Genomic DNA, 19771 nt, shown 5'->3' with positions numbered 1-19771 from the left:
ATTACTGCACAGATACTGATACTAGTATTAGATATTGATGCAGATACTATTAGATATTGATACTAGTATTAGGTATTGATGCAGGATACTGATATTAGATATTGATGCACGTATACTGATACTAGTATTAGATATTGATGCACGTATACCGATACTAGTATGATATTTATGCATGGATACTGATACTAGTATTAGATATTGATGCTTGGATACCGATACTAGTATTAGATATTGATGCACGGATACTGATACTAGTATTAGATATTGATGCAGATAACGATACTAGTATTAGATATTGATGCAGATACCGATACTAGTATTAGATATTGCATGTGGGTAAAACAGGGTATTAATATTGATCATGTAACATGTCAAAAAATAAGTGACTCGATTTTCTGCATTTTTGGCAGACTAATGTTTTTTTTTTATCCACTTTTTCTCCCATTTTTCTATATTTTCTCCCATCCCAATTTCGTATCATCCAATTCAACCCTCCCCTGTCACGAACGCTGTTTCTTGCCTCCCACAAGCCGGCTGCAATGTGGACTAAGTCATACATAGCACAAGTCCCCTCCGGTACTTGAGGTAACAGCAGTCGCATCTTTTCACCTGCGCAGCTCGATCTCTCAGTGTCGAGGAGTAACGCGTGGGAGGCTCACGCTGCCCCCGACACTTCCTGATTCTACTGCGCAGGCGCACCAACCGACTTGTAGGAGTCGCTTGTTCACAACGTTCGATCCCCACCCTTCAGTTTTCCCTCCCCGTAATACGGCCAATGTGTATTACTGCGGACGACCAGCTAAACTGAAAACAATGTGGAGAGCTGGATTCGAACACGCGAATCCTAGCGTCTCCACACTGGTGGCGAGTGCCTTGCCCACTACACCACCTAGCCGCCCTTGGCAGACTAATGTTAAAGGGATATTCAGTTTAGTAGAACTGATCACAAATCAGTCAATCAGTCTTCCCTCTGTCTAAAGTCATCTACTGTACAAGTAAGCTAGTGACCACTGCTGTCGCTGTCGTCTGCTGTCAACACCACCATTCCTCCCAGGTGTCAGGCTCCTCATTCACTTCCATTCATTATGAGGATCAAGTCTAAATATCATACTTCTAAAGTATAAACAAACTACTGCTGTGCAAATTTCAATAAAACAGACAGTTGAGTCAAAAGTACGTGTTTGATTTTCGAGGTGTATTCCCATTCAAAAATAAAAAGCAGATCCAGTCAATTTGTTGTAGGTTTGAGTGGTTACCATACTAGTTACGTGCTGCCTTGCTGAAAGACAGATTCTACATTTTGTGAGAAGTTTGAGTTGGTCAAACTACACCTCAGGTGAGAAATAGTTCCTATAGCCTACTCATCATTTGAAAATTACAACATTCGCTCCAAAAAACAAGTATTCAAAACAATATTTCTGTATTATTTGTTTATAATTCAGAAGTGTATATTTAGATAAGTCAGATAGTCAGAAGTGTCAGATATTTAGACTTGGTCTTCAAAATGAAAGAAATTAATGAGGAGCCTGACACCTGGGAGGAATGGTGGTGTGGACAGCAGACGACAAGGACAGCAGTGGTCGCTAACTTTAGATAGAGGTAAGACTGCCGATTGTTTACAAGTTCTACTAAAGTGAAATATCCCTTTAAGAGAAAAATGGGTTATGTCCAGTAACCCGAAACTAAGGTCAGATTCTATACAATTCAGTAAAGGTAACGAAATCAGCAGATGTTTAAAACATTTCAAACTCAGAATCAGGACGGGCAGTGAAAAGGTTGCATAATTGCTTGAATTCCTTTGTATAATTACACATTATACTTTCACACAGGTAAGATGAGTGGTTGGCTGGTTCCCAAAGCTGGGTTCATAACAGGCGCAGCTGGACCCGTCTTACCCGCTTCAGACAGGGGGGCAAGTAGAAACTGTTAGATATTAAGTAGTACTTCATTTAAGAATCAACTCCGTATTTAACGGAGAAACTAGCTCCAAATCGTCTCGCAGCTTCTTACAGACGGGTTTCTTTTTGGGCTTGTGACCACTCAGCCTCGAAGCCAGGCTTCGTTTGGGCCGAGGCTTCGTCATCTTAGTCCTCTCGGGGTCGTGCACCGCGACGCTGTGGCGCTGCAGACTCTGCTTCATGGCGAACGTCTTCCCGCAGCCGTCGTGGGGGCAGACGAAGGGCCGCTGCTCTTCGTGGAAGGACCTGACGTGGCTCTGCAGGTTGAAGGCTGTGGTGAAGGACCTCTCGCAGCCCTCTCGGGGGCACTTCAGCACCTGCCGGACGTCAGAGTGAACCCGCTTGTGCTGCTGGAGGAACCACGCGTCCCGAAACTCCTTGTCACACTGGTCACACTGTACTAAGGTCTTCTTGTGTGAATCCTTCCTGTGCTTAGTGTACTCGGTCCAGGTCTTCCCTGTGAACGAGCAGCCTTCCTCCTCGCAGGGGTAACCTCTGTGCACCTTCTCGTGACGTCTCAGCTTGCTGGGCAAAGTGAAGCGCTGCTGGCAGCCTGAGAACGTGCACTGGTGGGGAGGAAGTTGAGTGTGTTGCTCGCACTGGTGAGACTTCAGTTGCTTGTTTTTCTTGAACGCCAGTCCACAGCCGTCGAAGTTGCACACGTATTGTTTCCGCTCTCGGCCGTGAATGCGATTGACGTGTTTCTGCCGGTTTGAATTCGTGGTGAATGCGTCTGTACAGTCGTCAACGGTGCAGTGGAATGGCCTCTCGCCGCTGTGACTCTGTTCGTGCCGCAACAAATGGTATTTGGTGCAGAATGACTTCCCGCAGCCATCGCGTTCACAACAAGTGTAAGGCTTCAGTCCCGTGTGTTTGCACATGTGGGCGTCGAGTTTCCACTCTTTGTTGTAACGAGCCTCACAGTCGGGAAATGAGCAAATAAAACGTTTGAATGGTTCCCGTGTAGTCTCCATGTCTGTAGTGTTGTCTTTAAAATTCCAGACGAGACTGATGGTGCGTTCACGTCAGGTGGGAAGAAGCGGAAGAACCAGCTTCCGACTGGGAAAAGCCATTCACGTCAGCCTCCTAGTCAGCGTTGCGTTGTTATTATGGGCTGAGCCGCCACGCAGGATAATGACGCCGCGCGCACGCGCGCGTGCACACGCACGCGCGGCCCCGCGCGCATGCGCATATGTTCCCTCGCGCACAATAATACACTTTGTTTGTATAGCCTTTCATACAGAAACTGCAGCTCAAAGTGCTTCACAACAGAATTAAGACAGGCATAAAATGAGCACATAAAGTGCAGACATATAAAATCAGTTTTTCACATTAGGATCTAACATCCCAACAGGCAACCTTGTTTATGGTTTGATTCAGTTTTAATATAAATAATAAAAATAAAGAGAAGATTAATTAATTATCTACTCAGTCCCGAAGTTTGTGATGTAGATATGGAATGTCCCGGGTTGCTGCTGTTTGGAGAGTGTGTTGTTGTCCGGGGGTGAGTGGTGGTGGGTGGGGAGTTGAATCAAAACAGTTGTCAATTCGGAATTGACTTGGGACGTTCCATATTTACATCACAAAGAGTCCCAGACTGGTTGAAGACACCAGCCTATAGCGGCTATTGTTATGATAATGCGAGGTAGCGCCGCAGGTAAACACAACGATCCGAGCCGAGCGCAGCGCGTTCTCGCGAGCGCGTGCATGTGCGTGCACGCGCTTCTGCTCAAATCTTTAATACTCAGTGAGGTACCACTGAGTGGTACCCCGTGCCATGAACAACGCATGCCTGCTCCTAGTGGTAATTCCTACTAGGTCATATGGGAGTTTTTTATATACCCCGATATCTCCCACTTCGCGTCCCGAAATGCGGAAGTATCAACCATCATGGCAGCAAGCTTGACGGCGATGTCGGCAATACAAATCAAAATGATCACTTTGATCACATAATCAGAATAATACAATCATACTGCTGTACTCTTCATATGAAAAACGAGCTATACTTGCTGCTGTTCGTCTACAGTTATTTTAAAGTAACTTGCTAACGACTTGTAGCAATAGGTTAGCAGTAGGCTAATTACAGTAGGCTATCGCCATCTTGGATGTGGGCGTTTCCTCGAGTTCAACGCGTGAATGCTTCCTAGTTGTAGCAACGAGATGTCATCTGGTTCGTCCGCTTCTTCCCACCTGACGTGAACGCACCATGATTGCACAGTGATCACGTTGTGTTTTCTTCTTCTTTTCTATTTTATTGGCGGTTGGCAATCACTTTCGATGAGCATTACCGCCATCTACTGATAAGGAGTGTGGATCTGGATGTTCTAAATCCTATAAAATAAACCAGTTCTCAATTTTTTTTATAAACTCTTCATACAAACTTCTCCAGAATTTCTTTGCAATATGTCAGCTATTTTAAGTGCTATCTTTTCACTCTGCAAATTCCTGATAAGAACTGTTCTTTGCCGTTGATATAATATACACCGTTCTATTGATTGATTGATTGATTGATTGAAAAGTTTATTAACAGATTGCAGAATGGGTACAGTACAGTACAGCTCAATACATACAATTGTTAAGGGGATGCAGACCAGAGAAAGACTTTCGTCTTGTTTACATCAGGGTCCCCCATTTTCAATTCATCATAACATATATGACATACAGATAGACAGTACTGCTACATCTATACATTTATGACATATCAGATTTGCAAATACAGTACTGTTTGTGATACAAAAGTGTCCAGAAAAAGAGTGTATATACATTTGACGTAGAAACTGTACATTGGAGGTTGGGTGGGTGGGGGCTGTACATTGGAGGTGGGGGGGGGGGGACATGTTCTACCGTTTCCTGACTAACACTGCACTCACATTGTTCATTAGTATGCTTTTTTAAACTTTACTAACGTACTGTTCAACCCTGTATGTCCCAACCTCATTCTTGTAAACACGTCCTCTTCTTGCTTGTTTCTACTAGTAGCCCTACTCCAACCCACCCTTTTTTGCACCCCATAAAACCATCTCCCTGACCTCTCATTATCTATCCCACATGACTTTCCATTTTTCCTTAACCTTTAGTTTGACTATACTTTGGATTTCAGCCTTACTACTCTGTATATTCATTGTAACTCGAGGAAGGTCACAAACTTCACAAGCGTTGTGTTTTCTCTGTCGCTGCTTCCGACACCACCGCAACACTTCCGGGATTCTGAAATCGGGGAGGAGATAGCGGGCGTCTCTACAATTCGTAGCCGCATTTCTGCAGACCCCTCTCTGATTGGTTGAGGCCATTTCTGCAGACTCCTCCCATTTCTGCAGACCCCTCTCTGATTGGTTGAGCGAAGCCCCTATCTGATTGGCCCCCCGCATGAGCCGAGACAAGCTCCTCTAGCCAGCAGTCGAAACTCCGTTAACTCCAGAGAGAGAGGCTGAAAACCCACGGTTGTTGCCCGACGGATGGGAGCCGAATCCCGGATCCGAGTTTTCTGATGAATAGCCCCAAAACATGGAGGTTGCGAACGCAATTTATACGCATGGAAGTATTGATTACGCCATAACGAATCATTAAAAAAATATACCGTTAACTGGAATATGTTGTGTGTGCCTTTACACATGTTGGATAGGATTATGTAATTGGTTTGTATAGCTTCGCGTATAACGTTATTTCGCGTGACTTCACGGTTTATTCACATTTCACAACACAGCCAGCGTTCAACTTGTTTACACTCCCCACTTACTGTACAATGTAACATTTAGATTAACCCAGTTGTCTATCTGTATGTCATATGTTACGATGAATTGAAAATGGGGGACCCTGATGTAAACAAGACGAAAGTCTTTCTCTGGGGTCTGCATTCCCTTAACAATTGTATGTATTGAGCTGTACTGTGTACTGTACCCATTCTGCAATCTGTTAAAGTTTTCAATCAATTCAATCAATCAATAACTAGACAGTTACAATATAACATTTAGATTAATTAACCCAGTTAATGCCTTAAGAGAGAGAGGCTGGTGGTCAAGTCAAGTCAAGAGTTATTTGTCACAAGTTGTTTATTTGCATACAAGTTTACAATGAAATGTGGGTGGTCTTGCCCGCAACGATGTGCATAATACAATAGTAATAACATATAATAGAATCCAATAGAACGACATTGTGCAATAAAACAAGTAAACAGAGTAGGGCATATCGGTATATGTACATAAGTTATTTAGGTCCCGTCAATAGAACGCCATTGTGCAATAAAACAAGTAAACAGAGTAGGGCATGCATATCAGTAATAAAACAAGTAAACAGAGTAGGGCATATCGGTATATGTACATAGGTTATTTAGGTCCCGTCAATAGAACGACATTGTGCAATAAAACAAGTAAACAGAGTAGGGCATGCATATCGGTAATAAAACAAGTAAACAGAGTAGGGCATGCATATCGGTAATAAAACAAGTAAACAGAGTAGGGCATGCATATCGGTAATAAAACAAGTAAACAAAGTAGGGCATGCATATCAGTATATGTACATGAGTTATTTACAGAGCATGGTAGGACATGCTAGGTCCTGTGGTAGTGCAATACACTGTTAGCTCCGGATGAGGCACTGGGTCTTTATGTACATGCTATATTGGTGGTCAATGTCACTTCGGATTGCTATGACACATCTCTACTGCTTGTGACAGGCTGTGGTGCGTTCCAGACTTTACTCCCGTTGGGAAACTATAGCGATGGTCTGTGCTCACCACACTTTTCTTCGGCCTCCCCGCAGCGAGCCGGCGTCGACCCCCGAGCTTCATTTTACGACGGGCAACAGAGGTGGGTTGAGCCGCTATGCTTGGCCCAGCACGGTTAGCGACTCGCCTGAGCGCGTGTGCACGTTTTGATGCATGGCTGATACCAGAGCGGCCGAAGGTGTGTAGAGCTGACAGCAGCTTGGAGGGATTCCCCTTCAGCTGATTGAAGATCTTTATCATGGCTGACGCTCCCCCTTGAAGTTCCTCATTGGTCAGCATTTCGTGGAACTCCTCTTTGAACTCCTCCAATTGGGACCGATACCTCTCTCTGGCTAAAACAGCTGAAAAAAGATGGAGCAATAGATGATATTTTATTTGAACTTTAGTGTAAACATTTATATAAATTCAAAAATGGTCAGCAGAGGAGATCGAGCCTTTGAGGTGTCAGCACCTAGAGGTACGCCTTGCCAATGGACATCCCACGTGTTGAGCAACTTAATTGTTGTATTTATAATAAATGCATGTAATACATTGACTATTGGCCATGACAATGAACACAATTTTGAAAAAACAAGTCTCCACCTTCAATGCCGTCAGCTCCCATAAATGTGGTCTGGTCGCTCAGCTCTGGAGTGACCTGTGACCCACGGCCACCGGATACACCCGTCACATGAGGGTTCAGAGGCTCCAGGACCTGTGACCCACTGGATACACCCATCACATGAGGGTTCAGATTCAGAGGCTCCAGGACCAGGGGCGGAGCTAGGGGGTGGCTACCTGGGCTCAAGCCCCGGATGTATTCTGAAAAGCCATCATTGTTACATGAAAATATGTTTGCACCAGATTAGCAGAAGCTAATTTCCATCTGTGGTCTATCCAGCTGCTAACTGTATTTGAGTGAGTTAAGTCTTGGTGTTATGGTAGACTCAGACCTAAGCTTTAAATCACAATCAACAAGTTGACAAAAACTTAATTCTTCCACCTTAGAAACATAGCTAAAGTACGGCCATTTATAAATCAAAAGGACGCTGAAAATCAGATCCATGCCTTTATCTCAAGCCAACTCGACTACTGTAATGCACTCCTTACCGGCCTCCCGAAAAAATACGATAACTATTTTATTGCAATGCACTATTGCATTATTTTATTCTATTTGACTAACTATTTTATTGCACTGCACTATTTTACTTTGTATCAGTGAATCATAGACGCCTGGCCATAAGAGCATTCGGAGCATCTCTGCTCTCCCACTATTGAACTTGGGGGAGCAAAGGTATGATCTTGCTCCACCACTTTTTGATTATATGAAAAATATGATATATCCCCCCCCAATATATAAATCTAACCATAACTACGTTATGGTTAACTGAGTTTTATAGTGAAAAGAGCAGCTTTATTGGTCAAGATTGAAGGCTCTATATTGCAGGAAATTGCACGTACAGGTTCATTAAATTCAAAAAAAATCTGTCGTGGAGGGGGTTGTGGCGGACCCCCTCCAAACCACCCCTTGCCTGCCCAAAAACGAAAAAAATAAATAAATAAAAGAATATTAAAAAAAATAAAAAAAATAAGGGGGGGCCCATCTGGGCTAAGCCCCGGATCTCCTACAATCCTAAATCCGCCCCTGTCCAGGACCTGTGACCCACTGGATACACCCATCACATGAGGGTTCAGAGGCTCCAGGAAACTGTCATGGATGTAGTAGCAGTACTGTCCATCTGTCTACCTGTATGTCATATATGTTATCATGAATTGAACATGGGGGACCCTGATGTAAACAAGATGATGAATTGAAAATGTCTATGCCTACCATAAGTTCAGGGTACGCATCCAGATTAGATTCACATGGCGGAGTACAGGGAAAACGCTCATCATTGCTGACGCGTATTTTAAGATTTGCTGCCATATTAATGTGCGGCATCTTTTTTCTTTTTTTGGCGCGAGCACCGCGATAACCTTACAACACGTACCTGAGAGGGGCTTTGCTCAAACCAAGCGCGTACCTTAAAAGGGGCTTCGCTCAACCAATCAGAGAGAGGCTTCGCTCAACCAATCAGAGAGGGGTCTGCAGAAATGGGAGGGGTCTGCAGAAATGGAGTTCAACCAATCAGAGAGGGGTCTGCAGAAATGCAGCTACGAATTGTAGAGACGCAGATAGCGTGGGGGAGCGTATGAATGAATGTGGATGAGAGCCATGATGTAAGTGGTTGCAGATACGGCTGTGGGGGTGCTAGAGACATGATCGAATAGACGTTTATGCGCCTCAATCTCCTGAACACGGCGTCACCCATTCCTAATCGATCAGAACTAAATCGGCAGAGAAAAGGCCCATTTTAAAGCACCTATTCCGCATGCACATGTGCAGATTGCCCATGGAGTCTGGACGACGCGAGATGACGCTTCGAATGATTGTGGACTGTTCCATCAGAGGGCGGAGCTTCGGTGGTAATGTGAGTGGCTACAGACCGCTGCACTTAAATATAAACATTAGTCTACCTGGAGACTCGATGAAGTAATTGTAGATGTCGCCATAAGACGCTTCTGGCCATTTAGTGGGATAATTTTTTCATTATCCTGTTCGGCTGAAAGGACACTGGCCACCGAAGCTCCCCCCTCTGATGGAACAGTCCACATTCATTCATGCGTCATCTCGCGTCGTCCAGACTCCATGGGCAATCTGCGCATGTGCATGCGGAATAGGTGCTTTAAAATGGGCTTTTTCTCTGCCGATTTAGTTCTGATCGATTAGGAATGGTCACGCCGTGTTCAGGAGATTGAGGCGCATAAACGTCTATTGATCATGTCTCTAGCGCCCCCCACAGCCGTATCTGCAACCACTTACATCACGGCTCTCATCCACATTCATTCATAATGCCCCCCGCAATATCCTCCCCGATTTCAATAACGCGGAAGTGTAGTGGTCTATACCAAGCGGTCAGCCGGCCAATGGGAGAGGGGGATACGGCGCATGCTCAGATTGTGTTGGCGGAATGTCGCGTTCCCCGTAGCATCCGGCTTCAACATGGACGGTCGCATTTTACGTAGCTCCCGTAACCAACGCAACAGAGCAACAACAACAAAGTACTTTGCGCATTTTCTACTTTCCCTCCTGTGGATTATGGATTTGTACCTGAATTCACAACTCAAGCAGCAACTCCAGACAGAAGTGGAGGATAGCGAAAACGTAAAACAGCAGTCCCATTGCGACTTCTATTTGTTAACGGGCTCGGAGAGGAAACATCCTGCCTTCGGAGCCACGACCATCCACACAGTACTTACTGCAAATCCGGAACGAAAGAAATTACCCCCGGCAGGCAAGTGTAATAAGAGATCAATGTTTTTATTATACCTGCTCATGTCGGGTGACATTCATCAGAACCCTGGTCCCGTAATGACACGGAACCAGAGACTACAGTCAAATCTGCTGATCCAAGAAGCAGCAGCCAGCACAACAGATCAACGGCTACCCACACATACTGCGGCTAACGACATGATCAACGGCAACATTCCTCCTCTGCCACCCCTGCAAAAGAACCCACGAGAGGCCACAGCGAGAGGGAAGGAACCGGGGTTCACAACCGAGGCGCCCAGCACGTCGCGGGGACAAAACAGCGAGGCATCGCTCCTCACACCGGCGCCGGAGATCAACAGCATCCACGCAATTGACGCCTCAGCCAGCAGTTGCACCAGCCGACCAGCAAGCGGCGACATACCCTCACAGAAGCCCCAGCGGACTCGGCGAGTGGCTAAAGGAAGAGCGGCGCGGGACATCGAGACCACCAAGGACCCGACGGTTAGCTTGGCTGGCCCCGCCAAGGCCGCCATGCCAGCAAGTCTACCCGGGCCGAGGCCAGGACAAAAGGCACCCCCCCTCCCCCACAATGGAGTACAATCAGACATATCTGTAATCAACCAGCCCCCCCCCCCACATCGCGGGCTTTCACACAAAGGAATACAGACACCAGCAAAGGACAAAGCATCACCCCTCCCCCCCCTCCCCACCCACGGCACAAACAGCAACAACGCCCCCCCTCCCCCCACCACAGGACAGGACACAATGGAACAGAGTTACCTCAACTGTGACGACATCAAACTTATTACAAGCAAAAATGGACTTCACATATTTCATCTGAATACAAATAGCCTGAGACCGAAACTGGCTGAAATCAAACAGTTGTTTTTAAACGGTAAGGCTAACATATTGTGTTTCACAGAAACAAAATTAGACTCATCTGTACAGGATCCAGAGATTGAAATTGAAAACTACTCAATAGTCAGGAGGGATAGGAACCAGTATGGAGGTGGCGTCTGTGTGTATATACACAAGGATACCAAATACATCAACCGTACTGACCTTAACCATGATGAAATTGAAACTGTTTGGATTGAAATCTTATTAGACAGGGCGAAACCGGTACTAGTAGGCACAATCTATAGACCACCAGAACAGAGTGGGTTTTATGACACACTTGATGGGTGTTTAGCTGGGGTGGAGGGGGTAGAAAAAATTCTTATTGGGGACTGGAACACGGATATGCTGCGTAAATCAGCACCCGTCTTCAAGGCCTTCAGTAGATTTTCTGACCTGCACGGTTTCAGCCAGCTAATCACACAACCCACAAGGGTATGCGATTCGACACAAACCACCATTGACCTCATTTTGACCTCTGACAAGTCCATGATCTCCAGTAAAGGGGTGATAGCATGCGGGTTAAGTGATCATTATATGATTTTCTGTACCCGCAAAAAGCTAAAACAGAAGGCCGGCTGTCACAAAACAGTCACATCTAGAGACCTCAAAACTTACTCTAGAGAGGCCTTTAACCTAGAACTGGGGAGCTTGGACTGGTCAGATGAGCTCAGTGGTACACAGGTTGAAGAAACATGGCTTGGATTCAAAACCAAATTCACAGCAATACTCAACAACATGGCACCGATAAGAACCACCAGGGTTAAAAATCGCGCTGAGGCATGGATGCACACTGAAATACTGGCCGCTATGAAAACCAGAGACAAAAAATGCTCTGAACTTCATAAAAGTCAGACAAAGCTTTCCAAAAGCTCAAACAGTGAACTCCAAGCCCACGTGGTTGAACTAAAAATCCAAAGAAACAGACTAAGAAATGACGTAAACACCATGATCAGAACCGCAAAAAGAAATTTCATCAACGACAAAACTGAGGAAAACAAAAACAAACCCCGCGAACTTTGGAAATTACTCAATAATCAACTAGGCTGCAGTAAAAAACTTAAAACCAGATTCTCAAACATAAACATAAAGACGGACAACACGCTCATCACAGACAAGCTGGATGTAGCCAATTACTTAAACATCTTCTTCACAAACATAGCCACAACACTGGTAAACAAACTACCCTCCCACTCAGGGCATTATGGGGTAGAACACATAGTAGCATACTACAAAAACCTAGGGGTCCACAAAGACGACTTCAAACTTGAAATGGTAACAACCGATGAGGTACTCAAAAAATTGAGCGCCCTCCAACCTAACAAGGCCACTGGCCATGACAACATCCCCTCCAAATTCCTCAGAGACGCAGCAGCCGCCATCACCCCAGTCATCACACACATAATAAACCTCTCTATAAAACAGGGGCACGTCCCCAAGGACTTCAAAATTGCGAGAGTGACCCCTCTACACAAAAAGGGCAGCAAATTAGACCCAGGCAACTACCGCCCTGTTTCTATTCTTACCTCCATCTCGAAAGTCATGGAGAAAATAGTCTACGAACAGGTCGAAAAGTACCTGGCGGAAAAAAACCTAATCTACGAATTCCAATCTGGCTTCAGAACGTCCCACTCCACTGACACATGCCTCCTCTATTTGAACGACCACATCAAACAAGAGGTGGACGCTGGCAAATACTGCGGCATGGTCATGCTGGACCTACAAAAGGCCTTCGACACTGTCAATCACTCCATTCTAATGGACAAGCTAAAAGCAATTGGTTTTGATAGCCTATCAGTGAGCTGGATGCAATCCTACCTGGAGGGGAGAGAACAGATGGTAGAGGTAAACGGTACTCTATCCCCCCCCCTCACAGTGAGCTGTGGTGTTCCACAAGGAAGCATACTAGGACCGCTACTCTTCCTAATTTATGCAAATGACATGTCGTCAGCCTGTGACTGCAACTTGTTCCTGTTTGCGGACGACTCAGCCCTGCTGGTCTCTGACAAGAACAAATTGCAGGTTGAAAAAACCCTCAGCACGGAACTAGGCAAAATCTGCATATGGCTCGCTGATAACAAACTATCATTACACATGGGCAAAACAGAGTCCATTCTCTTCGGTTCAAATAACAAACTCAGCAAGACCGACGGCTTCTCAGTTACAGTGGGTGACAATATTGTCACAAGGAAAGACGAAATTACCTACCTGGGTTCCATCCTAGAGGCAAATCTTTCCTGTGACAAAATGGCATCCAATGTAATAAAAAAAGTCAACCAACGAACTAGATTCTTGTACCGGATCTCCTCTCTGGTAAACAAGAATACCCTGAGGACTCTGGCAGGAGCACTCATTCAAGGGTACTATGACTATGCGTGCACCTCATGGTACCAAAGCACCTCAAAGGCGCTTAAAACAAAATTACAAACATCACAAAACAAACTGGTCAGACTACTACTTGACCTGAACCCCAGAACCCACCTCACCCCTGCCCACTTTGCCAACCTAGGATGGCTTAGAGTAGACGACAGAGTACAGCAACTTGCAATGGGCCTGGTCTACAAGATACACTATACGACCGGGGTGCCCATGTACATGTCAAAATACTTCCCAAAGGTCAGTGAATACCACAACCACTACACCAGAGGAAGCTCAACAAATCATGTTAAACCCAGATTCGGCTCAAACAAGGGACTAAACACGTTTCGCAATTATGCCACAACAATGTGGAACGCCCTACCCAAAGCTGTAAAGGAATGTGAATCCCTGCCCACATTCAAAACCGCCCTTAAAGAGCACCTACGGGAGGCTGCAATTCGAAACTGGCCACCGTAAATGCCCAAAACCCCCACCACCTCCTAATAGACAGTCTCCTCCCCACCGCATGTATATATTCCCTCCCCGCCGTATGTATATTCCCCTCCCACCCACCCACCCCCTCCTAATGTACAGTCCCCTCCCCATCATATGTATATACTCTGTCAGGATCTAGGGGTAACAGTACTGTATATTTGAATACCGCCTATGTCTCAAATGTATCAGTACTAAATACCTATATGTCCCTATGCCATAAATGTCATGTATGTTATGTATGTCATAAATGTCTATATGAATTGAAAATGGGGGACCCTGATGGAAACAAGACAAACGTCTTTCTCAGGTCTGCATCCCCTTAACAATTGTATGTATTGAGCCGTACTGTATTGTACCCATTCTGCAATCTGTTAAATAAAGTTTTCATTCATTCATTCATTCATTCCATTATACCGGGGTTTACGAGTTATGACACTGCACTGACCCTTAATGTTTTTTGGTGCGAACATACTTTATTCTGAACAAGATGTATCACACGAGACATCATCAGAAACATGATGTTGACAATTGCTGGCATTCCTAAACATCACTCAAACCACCTGCATCAAGAAATAAATCTGACTTTACGACCTAACTAATGTACTCCGAACGTTATCACATTATACACAATAATAACCTGCTGTATACATATGTTTGAATATTCCTGTTTACATACATGTATAAGTTATCTATATATATATCCCATACCTATTTTTACTAGTTATAAATTATAACAACTTTAATATTTTACTTTATTTGTATAGCACCTTTCATACAAGAATTGCATCTCAAAGTGCTTCACAGCAGCAAAAAAGATAGGCATAAGATTCAAGATTGTTTATTGTCATGTGCACAGTTAAACAGACAGTTTGCCGTACAATGAAAATCTTACTTTGCTAGTCCGCCCTTCACACACAATACTTAATAAAAATTTACAATTTAAATACAAGCGAGTGCTAAAAAATTGATTTTTTGTTGTTGTAAAGGTACAAGATATATACAAGGCACAGTGAGTAACATTGCACGTTCCGATTCACAGTGTTTACAATATACAAAATGGAGGTGACAATGGGTCACAGCAGCAGTTAAAAAGTGTCTTTAGTGATTCATAGTTTGGGAGAAGGGTGACAGTGAGGTCACAGCAGCAGTCAGGTCAGAGTGTCTGCCTGGCACAAAAGCAAAAGAGGGGTGGGGGGATCACGGGGTGACAGTGAGGTCACAGCAGCAGCCAGGTCAGAGTGTCTGCCTGGCACAGAAGCAAAAGAGGGGTGGGGGGATCACAGGTTCAAAAAAGGTGTGTGTGTGTGGGGGGGGGGGGGGGGGGGGGGGGGGCTAGGTGGAGGAGCTGCCTGAATACTTTCGACAACAAATGTTTGTTTTCCGCGTCTCTGATTGGCCGCACGCGTTTCTGGTCATGTGACATGTGCGCCAATCGTGGGACCGCAAGTTTCTACACTGGTTAAGCTTAGGCGCTCTTTCGAAGTTGGTTAAGGTTAGAGTTTGTCTTAGAGCATGGCGATAGAACGCCAGGTAGTTTGCAGGCTGTTAGACCCGGAAATAGGCGCAGAACTTGCTGTCCCACGATTGGCGCACATGTCACATGACCTGGCCAATCAGAGCGCAAAACTCGAACGCGGAAACAAACATTTGTTGTCGAAAGTATTCACACGGAGGAGCTAGCATTCACCAGCCTGATGGCATGTGGGTAGAAACTGTTTGTCAGTCTCGTAGTCCTGGCTTTCAGACTCCTGTATCGCCTGCCTGATGCCAGGAGGTTGAAGAGTCTGTGCTGGGGGTGTGTACTGTCCTTAATTATATTGTGCTCTCCTGGTGGCCCTGGTAGAGTAAATGTCATGTAGTGAGGGGAAGGCTGCTCCAGAAACCGCGGTAGTAGACGGAGCGTGCGCGCGTTCTGGATGGTGTTAATCACAGTAGTGTTAAGACGCATCCCCTCCAAATTCAACCTTTCAGCAGCCAAGCCATTAAAGGCTGCCCCAGAACAGGAGGCAGAAACAGTGTGCCTTGTGCCTGAGAGAGGGCCCGCGGCGACCATGGGACAGGCCACGGCGGGGCCACCAAGAGTTGAATCAGGAACCACACAGCTGAGCCCCGGTCCGGCGCGACTAGGATCAAAGTCCTGCGCTCCTGACGTACCCGCTCCAACAGCTGAGCTATCAGATGTATGGGGGGGAACGCATATAGAATCCCGGGCGGCCACGAGTACATCGAGAAGGCATCCACTCCCAGAGGGGGGTTGTCCTTCCGACTGACCGAGAACCACAGGGAGCACTGGAAGGACTGACTGCCTGCAAACAGGTCCACCGCGGCCTCCCCGAATCGGTTCCAGACCTGTCTGACTATGTCTGGACGTAGTCCCCACTCGTCTGGGTGGAGACCTCACTGTGACATCATATCTGCACCCATATTCTCCCTGCCGGGGATGTGGAGAGCCCTCAGGCTGCGCAGATTGCGAGACGCCCATAGCCATAGTTCGACCGGCGCCCGGTGAAGACGGGGGGGAGCGCACTCCTCCCTGTCTGTTGATATACGACGCTGACACCGTGCTGTCCGTCCTGATCAGAACATGCTCGCCCACTACATGAGGGCAGAGCCGTTTGAGGACTAGAAGCACTGCCTTCAATTCCAACACAACATTGATATGTAGTGCAGACCGGGCAGGCCAGCTGCCCCCTACTGCGTCGGTCCGACACGTGCCCCCCCATCCTGTGAGGGAGGCGGCGGAGAAGACCGCCACATGCGATGGCCTGCTGCCTATGGGGACCCCGCTGGTGAGGGCCCCTGGCCCCCCCCAGTGGTCGAGGTCCCCCAGCACTGAAGTGGGGACTTTCAGCCGCCTCCACTTGCCTCTCACAGGGTCTACTTTCATACTGAAAAACCACCTCTGTATCCTCCTCATAAAGAGGAGGCCAAGTGGGACCACAGAGTGAGCAGACGCCATCATGCCGAGCAGGCGCATCACGGACAGCGCCGTAACCGCCCTGCCAGATGAGCTCAATGGTACACTGGTTGAAGAAACATGGCTTGGCTTCAAAACCAAATTTTCAACAATACTAAACAACATGGCCCCCCTAAGAACCACCAGGGTAAAAGATCGCGCAGAGCCGTGGATGCACGCTGAAATACTGACCGCTATGAAAACCAGAGACAAAAAATGCTCTGAGTTTCGTAAAAGTCAGTCAAAGCTTACCATAAGCACGAGCAGTGAACTCCAAGCCCACGTGACTGAACTCAAACTGGAAAGAAACAGACTAAGAAATGATGTAAACTCCATGATCAAAACAGCAAAAAAAAATTCATCAATGACAAAACCGAGGAAAACAAAAACAAACCATGTGAACTTTGGAAATTACTCAATAACCAACTAGGCTGCAGTAAAAAACTTAAAACCAGATTGTCAAACATAAACATAAAGACGGACAACACGCTCATCACAGAAAAGCTGGATGTAGCCAATTACTTAAATAGTTTCTTCACAAACATAGCCACAACACTGGTAAACAAACTACCCTCCCACTCAGGGCATTATGGGGTAGAACACATAGTAGCATACTACAAGAACCTAGGGGTCCACAAAGACGACTTCAAACTGGAAATGGTAACAACAGATGAGGTACTCAAAAAACTGAGCGCCCTCCAACCCAACAAGGCCACTGGCCATGACAACATCCCCTCCAAATTCCTCAGAGACTCAGCAGCCGCCATCACCCCAGTCATCACACACATAATAAACCTCTCCATAAAACAGGGACACGTCCCCAAGGACTTCAAAATTGCGAGAGTGACCCCTCTGCACAAAAAAGGCAGTAAATTAGACCCAGGCAACTACCGCCCTGTTTCTATCCTTACCTCCATCTCGAAAGTCATGGAAAAAATTTTATACGAACAGGTCGAAAAATACCTTGCGGAAAAAAATCTAATCTACGAATTCCAATCTGGCTTCAGAACATCCCACTCCACTGACACATGCCTTCTCTATTTAAACGACCACATCAAACAAGAGGTGGACGCGGGCAAATACTGCGGCATGGTCATGCTGGACCAACAAAAGGCCTTTGACACTGTCAATCACACCATTCTGATTGACAAGCTAAAAGCAATTGGTTTTGATAGTTTATCAGTGAGCTGGATGCAATCCTACCTGGAGGGGAGAGAGCAGATGGTGGAGGTAAACGGTACCCTATCCCCCCCCCTCACAGTAAGCTGTGGTGTTCCACAAGGAAGCATACTAGGTCCGCTACTGTTCCTAATTTATGCAAATGACATGTCGTCAGCTTGTGACTGCAACTTGTTCCTGTTTGCGGACGACTCAGCCCTGCTGGTCTCTGACAAGAACAAGTTACAGGTTGAAAAAACCCTCAGCTCAGAACTAGGCAAAATCTGCATATGGCTCGCTGATAACAAACTATCATTACACATGGGCAAAACAGAGTCCATTCTCTTCGGTTCAAATAACAAACTCAGCAAGACCGACGGCTTCTCAGTTACAGTGGGTGACAATATTGTCACAAGGAAAGAAGATATTACCTACCTGGGTTCCATCCTAGAGGCAAATCTTTCCTGTGACAAAATGGCATCCAATGTAATAAAAAAAGTCAACCAACGAACTCAATTCTTGTACCGGATCTCCTCACTGGTAAACAAGAATACCCTGAAGACTCTAGCAGGAGCACTCATTCAAGGGTACTACGACTATGCTTGCACCTCATGGTACCAAAGCACCTCAAAGGCGCTAAAAACAAAATTACAAACATCTCAAAACAAACTGGTCAGACTACTGCTTGACCTTACTCCTAGAACCCACCTCACCCCTGCCCACTTTGACAACCTAGGATGGCTTAGAGTAGACGACAGAGTACAGCAACTTGCAATGGGCCTGGTCTACAAGATACACTACACAACCAAGGTACCCATGTACATGTCAAAATACTTCCCAAAGGTCAGTGAATACCACGATCACAACACCAGAGGGAGCTTCACAAATCATGTTAAACCCAGATTCGGCTCAAACAAGGGACTAAACACGTTTCGCAATTATGCCACATCAATGTGGAACGCCCTACCCAAAGCTGTAAAGGAATGTGAATCCCTGCCCACATTCAAAACCGCTCTTAAAGAGCACCTACGGGAGGCTGCAATTCGAAACTGGCCACCGTAAATGCCCAAAACCCCCACCACCTCCTAATAGACAGTCTCCTCCCCACCGCATGTATATATTCCCTCCCCGCCGTATGTATATTTCTCTCCCACCCACCCACCCACCCCCTCCTAATGTACAGTCCCCTCCCCATCATATGTATATACTCTGTCAGGATCTAGGGGTAACAGTACTGTATATTGGAATACCGTTTATGTCACAAATGTATCAGTACTAAATACCTATATGTCCCTATGCCATAAATGTCATGTTGTGTATGTCATAAATGTCTATATGAATTGAAAATGGGGGACCCTGATGGAAACAAGACAAACGTCTTTCTCAGGTCTGCATCCCCTTAACAATTGTATGTATTGAGCCGTACTGTATTGTACCCATTCTGCAATCTGTTAAATAAAGTTTTCATTCATTCATTCATTCACATCTCAGTATCTGTACAATACAGATATACAGTGCTGTTTCATCCAGACATTTATGATATACAAGATATACAAATATACAGTACTGTTTTAGAGAAAGAGATCATAAAAAATATATATACATTCTAGGGGGAAGAAACTGTACATTGAAGGAGGTTGGGTGGGTGGGGTTGTTTGGACATTTACCGGGGCCAGTTTCGAATTGCAGCCACCCGTAGCTCTTTGAGAGCGTTTTTGAAGGAGGGTAGTAGGGATTCACATTATTTTACGGCCCTTTACTGTTACCTTGCACTCTGGTTAGATGACAAATTATTTTCATTGTACTGTACTTGTGTACGATGACAATACATTTGAATATAATCTAAACTACACCATTTGTTCACATATTATATTTCCGATTTGACGAGGACCGACCGAACGCACCATTCACTTCTCTGTTGCGTCACGTGACAA

The 19771-nt window shown here is 45.7% G+C and overlaps 1 protein-coding gene across 1 annotated transcript; it reads right to left on the bottom strand.

Moving 5' to 3' along the window:
* Positions 1-765: 765 nt before the first annotated feature.
* LOC311232168 (transcription factor IIIA-like) lies at positions 766-2943 on the bottom strand. Its single transcript, XM_084318868.1, has one exon. The coding sequence runs from the start codon at positions 2930-2932 to the stop codon at positions 1946-1948; it is 987 nt and encodes a 328-aa protein (XP_084174994.1). The 5' UTR covers positions 2933-2943; the 3' UTR covers positions 766-1945.
* Positions 2944-19771: the final 16828 nt, after the last annotated feature.

The sequence above is a fragment of the Notolepis coatsorum genome (genome assembly GCF_963971535.1).
Source record: "Notolepis coatsorum genome assembly, chromosome: 7".
In the NCBI taxonomy this organism is placed as follows: Eukaryota; Metazoa; Chordata; class Actinopteri; order Aulopiformes; family Paralepididae; genus Notolepis; species Notolepis coatsorum.
The sequence above is the reverse complement of the archived record's forward strand: the minus strand, read 5'-3'. Positions and strand labels throughout refer to the sequence as shown.